Here is a 19,667-nt window from a genome sequence, read left to right as displayed (position 1 = left end):
ATCTCAAACGAGAGAGCTAAAGTTTATTTATGCGTAACCACGGCTGTACAGCGAATTCATGATGGTTTTTTAAGTAGCAATTTTTTCAGCAATTATACGTAATCATGTCATTGTTATTATTGTTAATTATTTATTAGTTATTTACTCAAACTAAAAATTTTAGAACTAATAACTTTTGTAAATAAATAATTTGATATTTTTATACTGGTATACTGTTGAAATACAGTATATATATGTGAAATGTACAAAGTGCAGTCTAATGCAAACTATCAAGTTACACGAGATCAGACATTATAGAAAATTAATACACAGTTCACGTGTTACGTATACACGTTCATTAAGTCTTAATTCCTTAATAGACGTTTTACGTGTCACGTGTATTTTAGTACACGTCCAAAACCGTGATCTATAATCGCGCAGAAATAGATCTTTACACGGTCATAATTATCGATACGATCGCAGGTTCGAAATACACGCGCATAATCTTTGCCACGAAACGACATTAAAAGAGTTTAGAAAAATGGGACAGAGACACTAACGTTAATCGGTAGTTGCCTTCTTTCCCAACAGGATAGAACGTTTCCGCGTTTAATTGCGCCTACGTGTAATTTCCACTTTCACCGGGCGGCTCTTCTCGACGACTCGGCGTAATGAAAATTTCCAGCTAACAGGATCATCAGCGACGAATTAAGCGAATTTGTAGTAATCGCAAAGGCGGCCCCGCTCCCCTGGCAAGGATCTTTAATTAACGAAGCTTATTTTAATCATCCCCGATCAACCATGAATCCTGCTTCAGCTACCTTAATAATCGCGCTCTTCTTGGAAAAACTTCTTCGTCCACTCATTCGTTTTTTCGTCACGCCGCGATAAATTTTACCGTGTCAAGAGTATCGCGAGAATTAATCGCGGTCCAACAGCGACGACGTTTTTTCAGAAAATTATATGCCGATATTATGGAGATATCATCTTTAATTTTTTTCGCGTTTTACGATAAGTTGACGGTCAGAGGAAAATTGCTGGCAGAAAAAGCGTTTATCAAGAGCGTTCGAGTAAGCAATTAAGCTGAAGTTCCGTGCAATTAGGCAGAACGCGTAATATAGATGGCCGTGGATAAACGGGACAGGATCTGGCAGTTTTGTGTAAATTCTGCGGGCCGACGAACGATTATATCCAGACCGGTAGTCGACATTCTTCGACACACAAGAAGCGTGTTAATTTCCCCCCTGTTTCGAGATCGTCTATGATCGACGACGGTTACTCCCACGGGAGTTTCTCCGTCCCGTATTTATGGGACTGGAGATTAGTTCGCGAGACCCCGGCGGTAATCTTTGCGACGAGAAGGACGACTTTTACGACGTTGAGCGACGCGCGTAATCGAATGACGCCGTTATCATCGAGCCTGCCGCATGAGTAACTTTATTGCCTCGGGTTTACCCTTTTTTTCGACGTCGCGTTTCGTTCTCTACGCGTTTCGCGTTCTTATTTCCACTTATGTACGTACGTACACGTAACGCTGGAACGTATCAGGAAATGACACGGGAATATGTTTATACGGCGGCGCGAGGCTTTTTGAAACCAAAGGGGAGAAATTAAAATCACGCGTGTCGTTTAAAGGCCATTCTCCATCGTGGCGTGGCGTGGCGTGGCGCGAGCACTTGGCGTATTTCGTACATTAGCGGAAACTCGACGAGCCCGGTGGCGCCACATAAACCGCCGGTAATCATCGTCGACGCTTCACACGAGACTCCTAAATATTTCACTCGGCGCCGCGACCCAACCCCCTCGGTTTCCGCGTATCTTTCCCCGCTTCGTTTCGTTATTTCACCGTTCAATTAGCAAAAAACAAAACCGTTCGCGCGTTCGGCGAACGATTTTGCGATCGCTTTTGCAATTTATAAATCAGATAGAGAGAGAGGGGGGGGGGTGAACGTGGAGGGTGCAGGACGATGCATTATCGCGCAGCCCCGGAGCGCGTTATTCTCGCGATAGGATCGCCGATGCAGCCTCGATTCCCTTAACGAGTAACGCTCGATCGAGCAATGATCTCGCCGGATTTCGAAATCGTCCGCGAGAGCAACAACGCTTTTGGATGAAACCGTCTGGCCTTTTCCCCTTCAACCGGCGACTGTAGACAACCAGCGGCAACCTACACATCCAGGGGGGGTAGATAAAATCTGTATTACGTTTAGGGACGACGCGGCTGAACGCGCGTGCGCGCGCTCCCGTTGCAAACCTATTAACGTGCGTGAATGCGTTGCATCGGCCGTACGCACACGCGCGAAACAGGGACGAAGATAGCAGACGGAGCGGCAGGATCGTTCCTGGATCCTCTCTCGTGATTTACGCATACCGTTGCTAGGGATGGGATCAAGCACAATGCGAGTACTTACGAGTCCGAGTTCGACGTTTAACCTTTCGCACTTTGCAGAATTTTTCTGGATCAACTTGGATCAGTTCTCGTACGAAATAGCGAGTCAAGTATCGCTTGGAATAAAATGGTGTAACGTTGGAAATAATCGCTCTATTAAGTATTTTACTTTTATTTCTTTTATCGTGATAGCTTTATAATACGTGATTTTTAATAGTACTTCTTTTTTTTATACTAAATTCGAGTGCGCTAAATCTTTAGTTTTTTGAGAAAATCTCTGGAAGAAGAATTCCAATTTTCAAGTTTGAACACTTCACTCTGAGAGTTAGTCTAATATTTTTATTGAAAATGATTCTATATTTTCGTAACATTATGAACTCGATACTTTTCAATTTGTTGTAAAAACTGACAGAACAACAAGAATAATATATTTTATATTGACACCTTTCTTAAATAAACTTGCCAATTTGAGCTTGTTTTGCAATCATTCCGATTTGTAGGATCCGTTTTTTCTTCAATATTAATTGCTCAGGTTCTTCGAAATTTGATACCGAGATGTTCTCGGTCAGGCACGTTTAAATTACTATCGAAAATTTCTAATTGAAAATCAGAAAGAACATGTCGTTTCTCTCATTAATCCACATTGTGTTTGAAACGAAATTTGTTTCATTTCAGTTCTCAACTCGACCAAATCTACTTGCGAGATATTCAATCTCATCTCTGTCGTCATCTCTAGTATTCGAATTCTACTTGAAAATATAATTTTCATTCAGAGCTTATGGAACAACTGAAACTGTCTCTGTACACTTGGAAGCAGCATTAGAAACATCTGCGAAGAAAGGATTTGAATCCAACGGTTATTACTCGAACTTACTTGTGAGGTGCTCGATCCCATCTCTAGCCAGAGCGAGTTTCCGAATTCCAAAGCTTCCCATTGACCGGTGTGCAGCGCAGAGAATCGGAGCGGCGCGCTCCGCTCCGTGCGTTGGTACGAAATTTTGAAAAACGATTTTATCGAGCGAAACCCCGATTGGAAGCCACGAGCACGAGCCACGAGCAACGTTCGCGCGATATTTCAGCCAGTCAGGGGACAGCCGCGTAATTGCGGCATACATCTCCGCTCCTAATTTCGCTATAAGCTTCGCATTAAGGCGTGGAGGGGAAAAAAGAGCCGGACAAATCGCGCCGCCACGGCGACAAACAATTCGCTTCCTCCCTACCGTCTCGTTCGTTCCAACCCTTTTTCCACCCTGTTTCAAACGCTTTTTTTCCGCGGTTCGCGCCAGCCGGCTTCCCGAACGCTAAGGACACTTTAATTGACAAAATTTCGCAGACACACCGCCGCCACCACCACCGCCGGGCCGTGCCGCGACATAAATTTCCAATTTTCGCCACGCAGAAATAGCGAAGAAGTTTAATTGGCGCCGTCCGAAACTTTTAAAGCGTTTCCGCTTGTCGGCTCGGAGCAGCGTCTTGTTCGTCCCTTAACGGAGGCAAAAAGGAGCCTTCCGAAGCGGTTTTTACCGTGAAAGCTTCCGCTTCCCGGCAGCTAGCCGTCGTTCGAATCAATTTTCGACCGGTGCGTTACACCGTGGAAACTTCTCCGGGAGCGGTGGTATTTGCGTCACGATCGACTGTCAGCTATCAGGATTGACGCGACACGCCGGAATTCCAAATAAAAAGCATACTTTCGCAATACTGCTTTCGTACACGGTAGCTACGCTTCGCCGCTCTTGGTTTTGCTCTTAACTGCCACGGACGTTGAAACTTTTACGATTGGTACACGAAGGAGGTCTCACAGATGGTTAATGTTTATTATACGAGGACTGTTACGGACGTTATTCCTAGTAGGTCTCGGGACCTGGTATTTATTTTGGATTATCGGTGGCTACTTCACAACGCAATTGTTAAACTCTACACACTCGGAATAATTTTCACTAGGATTGTTCTATTAAGAATTTGCGAAATGTGATTTCTAGATTTAGTAAAAATTATCTGTTAAAGTTAAACGCAGATTTTTTTATTGTATAGAGCATCATTTTATTTTTTCAATTTCGAGACAAATTTATCTTAAAATTTTTAAAGGAGGGTACTTTGAATAAGTATTGAATAAAAGTCAAATTCGCGGTTCTCTTTTTGTACGTTCAGAACGAAAAATCTAAACTTGATTAGACAGTGACAAGTATATTAATAAATATATAGCACAAATTTCATACAAATGAAGTTGACTTTTTTACAATTTACAATATTATCTTCGTACCGTGCATTTCTCAGTTCTAAAGTTTCTCACTTCTGACCTTCAATCTTAGTTTGACCCATATTTAGTTCGAGTCTGTGTTTAATTTATAAATGGAAATTTTGTGGCGTCAGAAACATTGAGACGATACAGTATCTTAATAACACCAACACGTAAACAATTACTAATTTAAAATCAGACGACACTGCTGGTCTACTTAGCAGTTAGATAGAAAATATTCCAATGTATTCTTATTTTCAAATACTACGTGTTGCTTCGATGTTTTTTCTTGGTATGAACTTATCCTTAGATTCGCGGAAAATCGGCGAAATAGCAGGCTTTGAGAGAACGAGCTGCAAAATGAGATCGAAAGACGGTTCACAGAACACCCGGTCTGCTGTCCCGATCTGGCCTTGTTGAACGGGATCGAGCGGTGCACTGTTAATCTCGCGCGAAACTTAACGCGATCATAAATTATCCGAACGAGCGGGCGAGCGAACGCTACGTGGAAAGTATGCTTCCCGGCATCGGGGTCTTCGTAGGCAGCCTCGGAGGATAGTTTATGGACTTGATCTTGCGTACTGTTATCTTGATTCTCGGTCATTATCGTTCTCGACCTGAGCACGCGATCAGAAATCCCCGGCCCGATGCATCGTTGTGGCCCAGAAAGTTTGCACGTTGAAAACACACTGGCGGAGATGGTGATTTCGCAATACCAGGTCCGGTACCGTATTTATTTTGTCCATAATAACGAACGTAAGGACGGTGATGTGTATTTTCTCATAGATCTCCGTTCGGGCATTGTATCTTCCCTGGAAGCACGCGGCCGACTCGCAGATCTACGCGAACGATCCTCGTCTGGTTCTCGGTTCGTTTAACCTGCCAATGACCGTGCGAAATTTCTAGAGTCTCGCGGTTGTTTTGCGTGTCTGTAACGTAGTTTTTAATCGAGCACGAGACACACTGAAGATTCATCCTCGTCTTCATATAGGGTGATGAGCAATGAAAAGTGTAAAATTAAGATATGTTTAATCTTCCTTTATCAACATTTTATTCCAAGATGTAATATACCGTACCTATTCGCGTTGATCTTCATAATTATAATTCTATTTTATGGAATTGTAACATGGTTTGTTTATTCTGCGTTGTATTGAAATCGTGTCGAACGAAATAATACAATGCCGGGAAATGTGTTTCCTATAAAACTGTTGTTACAAGATACAAAATCATACGTATCCCATTTGAATAAAAAAAAAAAAAAAAAACTCAAAACACGTCATAAGAATATCGTGTCAGAGGAGTGATTGTTATAAAAATGTACGTATTTTTTTCTCTACAAAACGTTTGGAATCGTTCAAAAACCAATTCTCATCTTTACTGTGAAAACCAATTCATGCGTCCATGCGCTCGCTTCAAACAAAATAAACCTTTCAAATCTTTCAAAAGCAAAAAGTACTTTCATCTGCGGTAATAACCAATCTATACATTCACAGATGTCGCACATGTATTTCAAAAGCCATAGAACTCTGTGGAGAAGTTTTTCAAAAGAACTGAAAAACATTTGGATACTTGCACGTATAGCTGGAAAAAGAAATAGAATGTTCAAATATTATTCTTATGATTTTCCATCCTTAATTACTGCTTCATAATTCCTTATATAGGTATTCTTTACAAATAGAACTACAAAGCATTATTGTGGTGTAAGGAAAATCATGACACTTCTCAGAGACAAATCCTTCAGAAACAGAGAGAGAGAGAGAGAGAAAGACAGAGCGAGAGAGAGAAAGTTGGTGGGGATTTGCGCTAGGTCCCGTTGCACTTCCGGGAAGGAAGCGTGCTGGAAGCGAGCACGTGGTCGCATGAACTCACCCCACGATAGTGGAGAAGGTCCGTCCTGAAGAAAGAAGAAGGTTAGGTGGTTGAATAAGGGCGGGAGCAGCGAGTAGCTGCGCGCGCAACCGTGGGCCACGCTGCCGCCGGTGGCTTGAGAGCTAGCCGCGTGGTCGGCCCGCTTCAGTAACTCCGATACCTTCGAGCGAGTGAGTCACGTCCGATTTCGAGCCCGACTCTGTGTCGAGACGCGCCAAAATTCTTTGTCTGATCGTTTTGCACATATTTTGTTCCATTCAACGGTGTTGCATCGCGAGCTGCAGATCGAGGCGATACGAAAACACACGATTGTTCTCTCGTGTTTCAACGATAATTATTCAGTGAACATTGAACGCCTTGTTCGTTGTATGTTGTTTATAAACACGTGATAGAGACGCGTGATCCCCGAACTACTCCGAAATTCTGGGTCGGTGGTTCTCTCGTTGTTCGGCGCAGAATATGCGATAGAATATTCGACGAGCAGCCAGCGAGTCTTCTAAATTCCACCTTGCCGATTCAACGTTTGGCGTATTCGCGAAATTTTGATAACAGCTACTTGTGGGACTCGTGCCGAAACGCCGGATTTTCGAAAGACGGATCGGGATTGAGTAGAATTTCTGTGTGATGTTTGCTTGATTTTATCTCGTACGTTCGCTCTGAATAACTCTCGCTGCGATGTCGATTTATTACTACGTGATTCTCTGGACTGTCGTGATTCCGGTGTTGTGCGAGCCGGTGAACGAACCCACGAAAACCAGACTGACGATCCTGAAGTGTTGCCGGTATAACGAGGAACTGGTGAAAGAATCCGACAACGAGGCGGACGCGAGGACTCACTGCAAGGCGACCAAGAGCGAATGGAAGCCTATCATCTATTCGCCGTCCAAGGCAGATATGTTGGAGAAACCGCCAGCAGAATGGGACATCGTCGAAGGCAGGAAGCCCGTTTGCGAGCAGAATTTTGCATTGACCTACGTGCCGTACCGAATCACCAACCCGTTTGTGCTCATGGACGACGGTCGCGTGATCATCGACGTCCACGTGAATGAGAGATTCGAGCCGGACACGTACTGCGCCGATTCGAATGCACTTCTCGTATGCATGAAGAATAGAATGCCGGGCAATGCGGCTGTCATCATGAGACCACGCGTGAAGAAATGTTGCGGAGAAAATGCCACGTTCTACGAAGAGGAGTAAGTCTTTGTACAGCTTACAATTTTCCTTTTGCGTTTCGACCGATTATGTTGACGTTCGATTCGAGAAATTTGCTCGACAACCCAGAATATAAATAATAGGAAGAGAATGAAAACGGAGGATTTTTTTTTGCGTTTCGACCGATTATGTTGACGTTCGGTTTGAGAAATTTGCTCGACAACCCAGAATATAAATAATAGGAAGAGAATGAAAACAGAGGATAGTTTGGTGACTTGGCCATTTGTATTTTGTTTACGAACGCTTATTCAATGCTGGCAAGCAGTATTTAAAAGTAAATATGTATGTCAATCCGTGGCGTATCGACATGAACTTTGCAGCTTTAGTATTACTGCGTACCATACGTTTTGTTGAAAGGCAATATATTATTGAGTACGATTATATTATTGAATATTTTGTTGGACGTTGTAGCTCGTCTTTTATTTTTGGTTTTGTCGTAATTCAAAATGGTCATGGCCATTTTATCCTTTCGAGACGAACTTAATCTTATTTCAAAGTGACGACGGCAACATAACGGTATGTTCGAACTGTAATTCAGATTTGAAAAGAAAGGAGAATGTTTGTCATGATTTTTAGAATAGAACGTATAGTTTCATTTTCAATAGACCTGAGTGACGTCAAAAAGTTGCTTTGTTTCATTACTTGGAAGTGGTTTAAGGAACTTGTTTTTACACTTTTTTTCCAGTTCCTGTCTTTCGCCATAGTTTGACAGGGTAGAACGTATCGAGTAAAGTAACTTCGAAAACTTTGTAACGTTCCCATCGTGAATTTCTTTCATATAATGAAATCTTTGAACAAATATTGTTTTTACTCGAACACCAAGAATTTTCATTTAAGAAATAAACATTTTTAAAAATGATTTATAGATATACTACTTGAATACTAAGAAAAAATTCATGAATGAAACAGATATCTTTCATTCAGTAAGACAGTGTTGAAATTTAAGAAATTTAGAATGTTGCCTAAAATTTCTCATTTACCAAACATGATATAATCTCATTATTATCTGTTGTAATCTCGGTGAAACCTACGAAAGATATACAAAGATTTAAATATTCCAGAAGCCCGTAGAAGTTAAGAGCTATTTAAAGGAACTCGTTATAGTAAAATTTCATTTAGTGGAACAAAATTTTACTTAATAAACTATTAACTCTGCCTATTGAATTCACTTATCTGAACTCGGACTCTTGTTACGCGAATGAAAAATGATAGGAGGGAAAATTGACAAATTCAGTATTATGCGACTCCAGTTTGCCACTATATATAAATTGTTTATTCCCCGACAAGCTCAAATAAATGGTATACTAAATAACAAAGAGTCAAATTCCAGTTCCAAATCTTTCTCGACTTTCGTGACGAATTTTTTAAATTCTGTCTTTCAATTCTTTCGTTTCTTCCATTTTACGTGAAAAAAAATCATTCTGGTCTTTCCTCTTCTCTACTTGTTTATCTTTACCTTCAAATTTCTATGACACTATTTTTCTCAATCGAGCATTGATCAAAATTTTGTTCAAACAGAGTCTACTTAAGCATAGTTCTATCAGTTAGTAATTAAATTCTGCTCAAACGTTTCTATTTCACTAATTGTAAAAAATAATTCGGATTCGACGGTCGGACAGTGTATATTCTGTTTTTCGAAAGAGAGAGAGAGAAAGAGAGAGAGTCAATATTTATACTGTAGCCACGTAAAATCGTTCCAGCATCGCTGAGGAAGCCGCTGCACGCAGCCAAACGTAAAAACAAATTTAATACTGCTTAGTGTACAAAAGTAGCCGCATAATTCAGACAAGTTAGAAGGGATTGGTGTTCCTTACGAATATCCCGACAATTCGCGTTTTAGTGGCAAGGCTGCGAGAGAAAAACGCCGGCCAGCTTCGGGAATAAGTGTAATCGTTCAGCCGGTTACGCAAAATTTATCGGTTTACCCGCGCAAGCCAATGTATTTTTATTGAGAGCCGCCGGTTGTCGTTTGACGCCAGCCGTCCACTGGCGGGAGGTAGACAGAGAGTGTGAGAGAGAGAGAGAGAGAGAGAGAGAAAAATAAATGTTGGAAAAGTTGCGCGAGACTTCCCTTGGAAATGCGGTGTTTGCGATGCAAGCGTGACGCTCGAGTAAACAAAAAATGCAGAGCTCCGTTTTAATCGCGCTTCCAATCGTACAGGCTTGGGCGTTCCGTGGACTTTGTTGGAATTCTGTGTGACTGGCCAGCGCATTTCCCAGATAAATTCTTGCGATACGATACGTACACCTTTCTTTCTTTCTCTTTTTCCACTTCTGGCTGTATCTGCTTTCTCTCTCTCTCTCTCTCTCTCTCTCTCTCCCGCTTGGGTTCGTTCTCGTAGAACTCAAGTAAGGGTAAGATGTCCTGGAAAATTCCGAATGTCGGTTTTACGAACTGTGGTTCTCTCGTGTCTCAGTGTTGTCGTTTGGTTTTCCAAGTAAATTTTCTCTCGAATGAGACGTCCTATTTTAGTTTTTATAGTGCAACTAAGAAAAGGAAATGAATTTTACAGTACAGATGTGTGAAGAAATAAATCGGAAATGTAAAGCGAAATTACATATTCTTCTTATGATGCTTCGTTTTCCATATAATTGAATTCGAAAATTTGTTTACTGCATACATGTACCTGTATGCGAACCTGGCACATATCTGTCCTATGCAAAAATTTTAATATCATGAAAACTGGAACTGCATATATTAAAGAATATTGGAAAAGACAAAATTCAGAAATTTGTTCTTACTCGTTCGAACTTTTGCATTAACTGCCACGATAGACTGAAATCTAACATTATAATTGTTAATTTAATTTTTGCATAATATTTGCATTACATTTGCTTGCTTTTTATGTGACGATTTTGTCTAAATCGTTAACATTGTTGCTGAATTTTATTTTACTGAATAACACCAAGCATTTTATAATACTTTTATGAAAATTCAAGTAATGTTAAGATTCAAGATACAATTGTTTTCAGAGTGATCATTCTGAATTCATTTTATCGCGTCGTCAATGTATCAACTATCTTGACTAAAAGAGAATTCTTGCATTACTCCAAAACAATATATATGTATATAATCCAACTCACTCAGACTTTTCTTGCTCAATACGTTACCCAATAAAGATCTATAGATTTCTGAATCACCTCTCTTTAACACTCGACCATTATATATATATCTGCTACCTAATCCTTTCACCTCCATTTCATAATTACTTGAACGTTTCCACCATACACGATTAATCTTAGGTTCTTTAACGTATCCTCACTTTTTTTTTTCTTCTATTATGTCGCCTATTAATGTTGATCCATCAATGCTTTCGAATCACAAATCAATAATCACTGAAAATTTCATGTGTTTCAGACAAACGTGCGTTCTTTCGGAAGAGTCAGCCAATCCCACGCCTTTGTTACCAAATGCTTCTGCTACCGCTGAGATCGTACCCGGTTTCCCAACTTGCCTTCGTTTCGACAATCTTACGTTTCTGGGCGATGCTAAGGACGCCGTGTTACAGCAAGATGGTGGTTTGGTAATCGACGGCGTCACGTTACCCACTGGTCAGTTTTGCGTTGAGAGGGTCAAGGAACTGAACCACGTGGCCAAAGTATTCGCTTGTTCCGAGCACGCACCGCAGAGGTAAGTTTTGACAATTTCTGTTAACTAGAATTCACGATCACGCTAATACATTCGACTAATATTATGAGGACCAAAAAGTAATTTCTCATAGCTAAATTACGGATTTTTATGTGCTTTAAAGGGCAATGTTAGGCGTAGGAAAAAATGATATAAATTGACTGAAAGGAATAACTGCGAACGAGATTTAACGTTGATTTTCAGTGAGTCTATTTGCATTGCGTAAAATCAAAAATTAAAACAAATCAAGTGAAACTGTTCTGCAAACTGTAGATCATTTCGTTGCAAAGTTGTAAGAAAAAAAATTATCAGTTATCTAGAAGGTGCCAGGTTTACATCGATTTCAAACGTGCGCGATATTCCACACTTTCGCAGACGATAATTAAAATTTCGAAAGAGATCAAAGTAATCGTGAAAACGTTAATAACTTTTTAAAATTCAAATCTGCGTCTCGCGTGACTGAAAGCAAGATGCAGGCGTAAACGGAACATTGGTAAAAGTTGCAAAGTCGAATATAACCTCGAGTATTGCGCACACCCTCGTACGTCGTTACTATCCGCATACCGAACTCCAAGTTGCAAGAGCAGTTCGCCATAAAGCAAAAGATACGATTTTCCGACGTTAGCAACCTCAGACATCCTGCTTACGTAACCATATCTTTTACTATTTTTCCACTTGTTTCTCGACACGGCAGTGCGATTCCCTCTCGTTAACGTCGTTTCTCCGCACGCCTCCTCAAACGAGCGCAACCGGCGTTCTACTCGACGGAGCGCGTTTCTTCGTTAAACGAAATTAAAGTAACGAACGGAACGCGTCTGTAATAAGTCTCTGAATTTCACCGGTCAAAGGAAAGCGAACGAAAAGTGCGTGATTCCTGTTCGAATTGGCAAACATTGTCGGGAACTTATCGATTCCGGATTCTTTGTGAAGTGTAGAAAAGTTAGTGCAAATGATTGAAAATGTTATTGTGTTATACGAAGAAAAAATTGACAATTTCGATGTGGAGATAATCTTTCTAGTTACAAAGAACGATTTTTTCTCTACATTTTGGTTAATGAAAAATGAAATTATACCAAAAAAATATATCAGTACGTCATTTCAAAGTTATGCGGCACAATGGAAGGTGAAGGTACGTGTCCATTTGAAGTTTGATAATTACACTCAAATTGCGCGTCAATTTCGTACTTGAATACAACTTCGATAGGTGATAGAAAACTTAATGAGAGTTTGCTATTCGATAGAATTTTTAGAATCGTGTCCATTGGAAATTAATCTGTAGATTAAATTTAAATTATGCACCTACTCTCTACAATTTCTGTCGGTTTCTTTTAAGACATGACCGACGTGATAATCATACGAACGTGCATAATCACAGGAACGTGCAGAAACTTAGAGCTTTGATCATTGTAATATCATTAGGTAATAAATGATTGAAGTAATTTTCATATTGTAAAATTTTACATTCTCCGTAATTAAAGTTAGAATTAATTAAAGTTAAATATTCCAAGACTGAGTAATTTAAAATCCGAAATCGTTACTCCGATGTCTATCGCCATGATACCAAGAAGAAGAAGCCACATAGAAAGAAAAGCTTAGGATTCACCGTAGACAGATATTGAATTTCTTTTATGGAGAATTCAAATTTCACTTCACTTTTATTAAATATTTTATCCCTTTTTTCGCCGTTTCTGCAATCAACATTATATGAAGCAATTAAATCGAACGTTTGGCCATCAGAATATTCTTTTAGAGATGCTCTCTCGAAACAACTCTCGTGATAGCTGCTCTCGGAATACGAAACCTGTTCGCGTTTCAATTTGAGATCATTATTCTTTGCTTCTCGTTTTTGAGAGCGAGAGGCAACGCGATCACTTTCAGACGGTTGAACGATTCTTTTCAGTGTCCACTTATGAAAAACACTTCCGAGAGCAACTCGGAGACAGTTTCACTCTCAAATGAACACGTACCGTTCAAGATTCGTAATCCTCCCTTCCTTCCTTTGGCAATTTAGTTTTAATCGATCGACAATCGGCCGATTCACGCTCCCTCCAAGAGGGTCAGCTGGTTCGCGACGCCCTACTTGAAAGCTCGAGGCACGAATCGACTTTTTGCCCGTTCGAGCATCGGCTGTCTAGATCTGGATTTATCGTACGACTTAATTGCATCTTCGATGGGTATGAGTCTCGAGGTTCGGCGCTGGCCGCTTCTCTCTCCGCCTCGACAGCTGGAGAAAAAAGTCGGTTCCCTCACTTTCACTTCGTCTCACGAAGAATTTCTAGGTCACGTCCGTGCGATCGCGATGCGCCGCGTCATCCGTGAACGTGTTTCCGTTCGAGATAATTCGTGAACGAGGACAGTATCGATGATCAGGATAGAAGCTCAGGACACTTTGATGTCCTCCTTGAATATTATAAGAAATAGCATAATTGAAATGCTTCATTTACTTTTGCATATACTCTGTATTTCTGTATTTTGAAGTTTTATTACAAATGCGGACCGACGAAACTTTTCCTGACGTGCCGTAAGTCCGGTGTTACCGATCCTTTTCACCACGATTGCGTCGCTCGAACTGCATTGATTAAAGGTTTTATTCGAAAAACGTGGGTAATAAAGCTCGCCCGGCACGAGAGTCTCGGGGATTGTACACGGGAAACGCGCAACGCGGGTGTCGCGTGCAATTTGCAAAACAACACTCGAAACTCAATTAACGGGACCGTTTACATGTGGCCGAGCTGGGAGGGTAGCTCGTTTTCGCGGATAAAATCCAGTGTGACGTTTTACTTAGAATGGAAGGTTTTGGCCGTCTGTTTGCACAATTGGTAGAGAAATTTCGGTCTGTGGAGAATCGACAGAAGAAAGTGAATACATAGGCGTAGAAAGTGCCACAAGTATCGTACATACGCCGTGAATGACGCGCGAATGCGAACGTTCGTTGTGCATGAGTAGATATTATACGCGCTGATTAGCTAAGAAACGGCCATACGTCTTCTCCTTTTTCTGACCCAACTGCCGTTAGAGACACGATTCTCCAACAGAGAAACTTTGAACGACGTTTCTAAGCTCGTGAGATCCCCTCACGAAACTCGGTGAAACGATTTCACCGGGACTTTCACTGGCACGGCTGTAACAGAGAGCGGAGCGTGGATCTGTGTCGAAATTCGAGTATCGGGACCTAGGATACGCGTTTCGTGGAAAGGGCAGGATGTTCCTGGAATCGAAACTGTCGACAGAAGTGTCACAGAGGGGCGATAGGTGTTTGTAATGGCACGGTAGCGAGCTCAGAATCCGTTACGATGTAACGCAATAAAATCAACCCTCTGGCACTGCGCACAAAAGAGTATAGTTATCTCTCGAATAGCGTACGCGTACGAAACAACCGTCAATTGTGTAATTGTAAGTTCGAGTTCAATTGATGACTATGATTTTTAGTTACCAACCGAGAGTTCTATTTTGCGTTTCATTTTCACTTGTTTTTTTCACACCCTGACATATATAGATGTATGTTTGTCTATATGCACGTGTAATAGAAAATACTGTATTTTCTATGATTTTCTAATAGTTTTCAATATATAATATTGATATACACGTCTAACGTATACAATCGTCATCGATATTTTGTCTATTTTAACCATTCATTTTCGTGAATTTAAATAATTATAATAATTTCAAATATCACATCCACTTTGGTATTATTTATTTTCTTACTTCGATCCTGGTAAACGAAGAAAAATTTCCTTAACACTACAACGTAAGACGCGTACGCTCGGGATTTAAATAAATTCGAAGATTAAGAAAAAAATTTGCTTCTAATTGGAGCCACGTGTTGTTCAGTGTCACATTCTAATCTCATGAAAAATCGAAACGAATTCACAGAGAGAACAAGAAGCAAGAAATCAAAATGGTTTCCTTGGTAAACTTTCAGGCCAATAATGCAGGCAGCCGACATCAGGTTCACCTTGTATCCCGTGGGCTTCATCATTAGCGCGGTGTTCCTGGCAGCCACGTTGGCCGCTGGTTGGTTGCTGCCAGCCTCTCATCACGTTCTGCACTGGCGTTGCCAGACTCATCATGTCACCTGCCTGATGCTCGGTGATCTGCTCATGGCCATCATTCAGCTTGCCGGTGACTCCCTGCACGGCGGAAGCTGCAAGGCGCTCGGTGAGTCATGATATTTTTTTTTTACGGTTTATCGTTCTTTACATTTCTGTTTGATCTGTAAATCGTGCGCCTCCATGAAATCGTTGCCTTCATCAGAAAGATTACATCGAAGTGAATTATATACACGGGTCATCATTCGAGTTAGGTGACGCGCACAAATACGTACATCTTCCGCTTGTGAATAATAACCGTGATTCAATCAGTAAAGAATGATAGCTTATTAATAAAAAAACAAAGTTAGTTTAACTTTTAGTTCGTAACGCATGAGCAAGTCTCTTAAGTTTCTCGATTTTTACAACATTATAGTGATATTCTTGTCAATTTGCTCGTCAATGTTCTCATCGAGTCAATAAAATTAACTTTTTTCGGTATCATTCGTCTGTGGAATCTTTCCATTATTGTTTCGTTCAATTTGTCGTTATTCAATCCTTATAGGATTTTAATACAGACAGCACAGGCTTAGATCTTGAACAAATTTCTTACCAACTACTCTGTAGTTAACGTCGCTTTAAATTTCTACAATAAAGTTCAATTTGGAAAACTATAGAGTTAAAACATGATACTTTTAGAAATAGTTTTAATTTCTACTTTATATATATATATATATATATAGTATCGATATTTCTCGCAAATTCTAATCAATTAATAATAGTCTTCTTGTGATTTAGATCAATTATGTTATCGTTTTATGTTAAACTCTGCCTAACCTGCTAATAGTAGCACATCAGCGCGCATTACAGATGAAACACCACAATAAGAGTAACAAAAATTAGACAAAATGGCAGTGTGTTCAATTAGAACATAGGACGCGCTATGTTTTCCACGTGATTTGATTCTGTAATAGAGGCACCGTGCAACCCTCTCGATAATCGATCCTTGAGATATCCCCCTAGATAACAAAGACCGGCGAGATCACGATCATCGATCACTCGGCTCGATGTTGCGGAACGCGGCGATTTCTCGCGAAATTAATCAACGATCAGGCAACGCACGTTTGCGAGCGGAACGCGTGCACCGATTTCGATCTCCTCTGCGGCGCAGCGGGTTTTTGCCCGGTTGTTTCAGAGGGAACAATCGCCCGTTCACCTCGCGACGCGCGCCAGCTATGCGAGCAAATATACACCGATGGAATTCGAGTCGGCCGGGGTGGTGAAGCTTTATTTGCCGTGTGCCATTCCCCTCCCCCCTCCCCCCTCTCCCCTTCGACCCCTTCCCCCAACTCCAGGCTAATTATTCGGATAATCGTGCTAATCCCTCGGCAAAGCTTCGTTTCTCCGTTTCGCCGGTTTCGATCGCCGAGAATCGATTACAGCGTACACCTGCGAGCCAGCCAACGAGGAGGGCGGGGAACGGATCCTCGTCCGTGTCCACGGGTAACAGCGACTCTCATTTGCATCTCCGCTCGTTTCCGGCATTATCGCTTTGTAGTCGGCCTTTTTCGCGTCCCCTCCTCCTCATCTCTCTCTCTCTCTCTCTCTCTCACACACACACACACACGCTCGAACCCTCGTCCGCGACCAGATTTAAACCGACCCGTTCCACGGGGGTAATTATGTTGCGACCGGGGAAACCGGGGAATTTGCATCGAGCGTATTTCTTTCCGCGTGCAGATCCCTTTGCGCGCCGGATCCGCCAAGTCCCGCGGCCATTTCCGTTTCCCGACCCCGTCTCTAAATCTCCAACGGAGGATCGACGCACACCGTCCGCGTTTGATGAAGCGATTGCGCCCATTCACCCACCCGATGCTCGCGCATTGCTCGCCATCGATCGACAAGGTTTTTGGATCTCCTCCGCGTTACCGTGAGATATTATCGTGCAAGATGCTGAAATTTTGAGCATCTCGTCGACGTAAGAATATTGGCATTTCCGAGATTTCGAGAAGCCGGATCTCATTGGCCTGAATAAATTTCCCGGAATGTAGTAGGGAACTGGGATTCTTCGACACGTGAGATTGTCAGGCGAAATTTATACATTTCGCCCGTTTTTTTGTAAAATATTACGTCACTATGGGAAAGTCAACATTCTTCTGTTCTAAAATATTGACAGAAATAGATACTTACATCGCCATACCAATCAACGGCAGCAATTTCCAAACTCTACACGTTGTAGAGTCATAAAATGTAAATAACATGTTAAACAAGTGACGTAATATTTCGTGTCAAGTTGGAGTATGTAATTTTTCTACATTCTCTGATAATAGTTTTTCTTATTGCAATTATTTTCATAAGCTGTTTATATCGCGTCGGTGTTTTATTATTAGGCTTAAAATGTCCGAAATTTCCAACGTTTATAACGGTATTATATGGACAATATGTCTGGTGTGTAATATACGTGATCAATATGTCTTGACCATTTTAAAATTTCGTGTTTGTTATAATATTTGTAACTTTACAATTTCATCAAGTACTGCTGTTCCATGATTTATACCGATTGAGCAATATGAGAAATATTTTGTTAAAGGCCTTGTAATGAGAACGATTCTCGTCTGTGTTTGGCATCTTCCAGGGAAGCAAAAAGATACTCCAAAATTTTTGGTTTCTGATCTTTATTTAACAAAATATTTCTCATATTGCTTATAAATCATGAAACAGTTGTACTTGATGAAATTGTAAAGTTACAAATATTATAAAAAAACACGGAATTTCAAATAAATAAATCACATTAATTTGATCTTTCTATAATAAAACAATCATCTAGTCAAACCTACTTCGTTCATAAAATTTCACAACAATCGAATTCGAGGATTCTTCGCAGTATCTTCGAGAATTCTTCCGATTCACAGTCGTGCAAACGAACAATAAGCCTCGTCCTGAATCGTGGTTCAGATTCTCGAGATCTCCTACCTCGCGACATATTTTCAAGAATTCGACCTGATCTCGAGAAAAATTCCTGACTGGACCTGCGACTCGGCCCGATATCACTTTTATTCTTCGGTGAACGTATTCTCAAATAAAAGGTGAAAAAGCGACGTGGCGATCTCTCTCCTGCGCACATAGACCGTAGACTCGTGTGCGTCGAGGAAACACGGAAAAAGGAGAAAGTGGGACGTCGAGTGACCCACAATCGGACTCTCCACGGGTTGCTCTTCTTGCTCGTTTTCTTCCTTTTTCTTTCCCTCCCTTCTTTCGCCGAAGTTTCCCTTTCCCCGAGGTCTTATCGAAGGTCCGTATCCGAACCTTTTATGGGCCAAGTTTATTTATTGTATTGACACAGTTCGCTGATGAATTTATTTGGTCGGTTAGAAGTAAATGGCAGCGATGTGTCGTAGTTTTCTCAGGGGAAACTTAATGATCCGAATGACGAGGGTGATTGTTTAGCTGATTACGCTTTCCAACGGTGACATCACGGGCAATATTGGCTTCCGGGTTCGTACGCTTCTCGGTCTCGTCTCTTCTTGGATTTTAGACGTTACAACAGAGATCGTTGGATCCAACTACATAATTGGAAATTTTCTTTCATCCGAAATACTTGGCCTGTTCGTCGTTCAAGAAGATTGCATAATCGCGTCGCGTTCATCTTAGCGCGCGCAGAGATAAAACGAGCAAACAAACGAGTATTTCGTGTTGGCAATCCACTGTCCTATTTCTTCCGATTACGACTGATTAATACAAATATCTCAGGAACCAAATTAATCAACTCTGTTATAATGTGTAAATTTTTCAGTTTCATTAGACGATGGATTTTAAGGTTTAGTTTTGAACAATGTATCTGCATTTGAATATAGGAGTCTTTCAGAAGCGAAATTCATCCATTTAATTTTGTATTTAATTCTGATTTGTCAATTTTAGTACATACCGTGGTGGGCAACAGAAAGTACAGTAGTACTATAAATGTTAATAATTTACTAAATATTATATTTTTTAACATGTTGGCAGTAGTAATCTATTAGTATTTATTAATCTCGTCGAACCTTGTAATTTTTTCCTACTCGGAAAATACATAATCGAATCGATCATGTATCTAAGAGTCGCTAAAGGGAACGAAAAATAAAAAAACAGAGAAAGAGAAGAAAACGCAGGCATATTGGAATCGAGCGGTTGCACAAGCAATCGAAAATTCAGTTGACTAGATGGACTGGATCGTGCCGTGGAGAAACGAATTGGATTCAAGGACTGCTCCGTGCTCATTTTGCCGTTCGGCGGAAGTATTAAAATTCATGAGCGTTTTTAATTCGATTAGTTCGGTCGTCTTTTAGG

General features: G+C 40.9%; 1 protein-coding gene across 1 annotated transcript in view; it reads left to right on the top strand.

The window, feature by feature from the left end:
* Positions 1–6,637: 6,637 nt before the first annotated feature.
* Positions 6,638–19,667, top strand: part of LOC122535254 (probable G-protein coupled receptor Mth-like 1) — a 91,049-nt gene continuing 78,019 nt past the window's right edge. The window contains exons 1-3 of the mRNA XM_043666640.1: positions 6,638–7,666; positions 11,044–11,316; positions 15,236–15,471. Of these exons, the coding sequence (XP_043522575.1) occupies positions 7,149–7,666; positions 11,044–11,316; positions 15,236–15,471 (1,027 nt within the window). The 5' untranslated portion in view covers positions 6,638–7,148. The remainder of the gene's footprint in view (positions 7,667–11,043; positions 11,317–15,235; positions 15,472–19,667) is intronic.

This window comes from Frieseomelitta varia, unplaced genomic scaffold, assembly GCF_011392965.1.
Source record: "Frieseomelitta varia isolate USP_RPSP 00005682 unplaced genomic scaffold, Fvar_1.2 scaffold_689, whole genome shotgun sequence".
Taxonomy (NCBI): Eukaryota; Metazoa; Arthropoda; class Insecta; order Hymenoptera; family Apidae; genus Frieseomelitta; species Frieseomelitta varia.
This window is presented reverse-complemented; position numbering and strand designations above follow the sequence as displayed.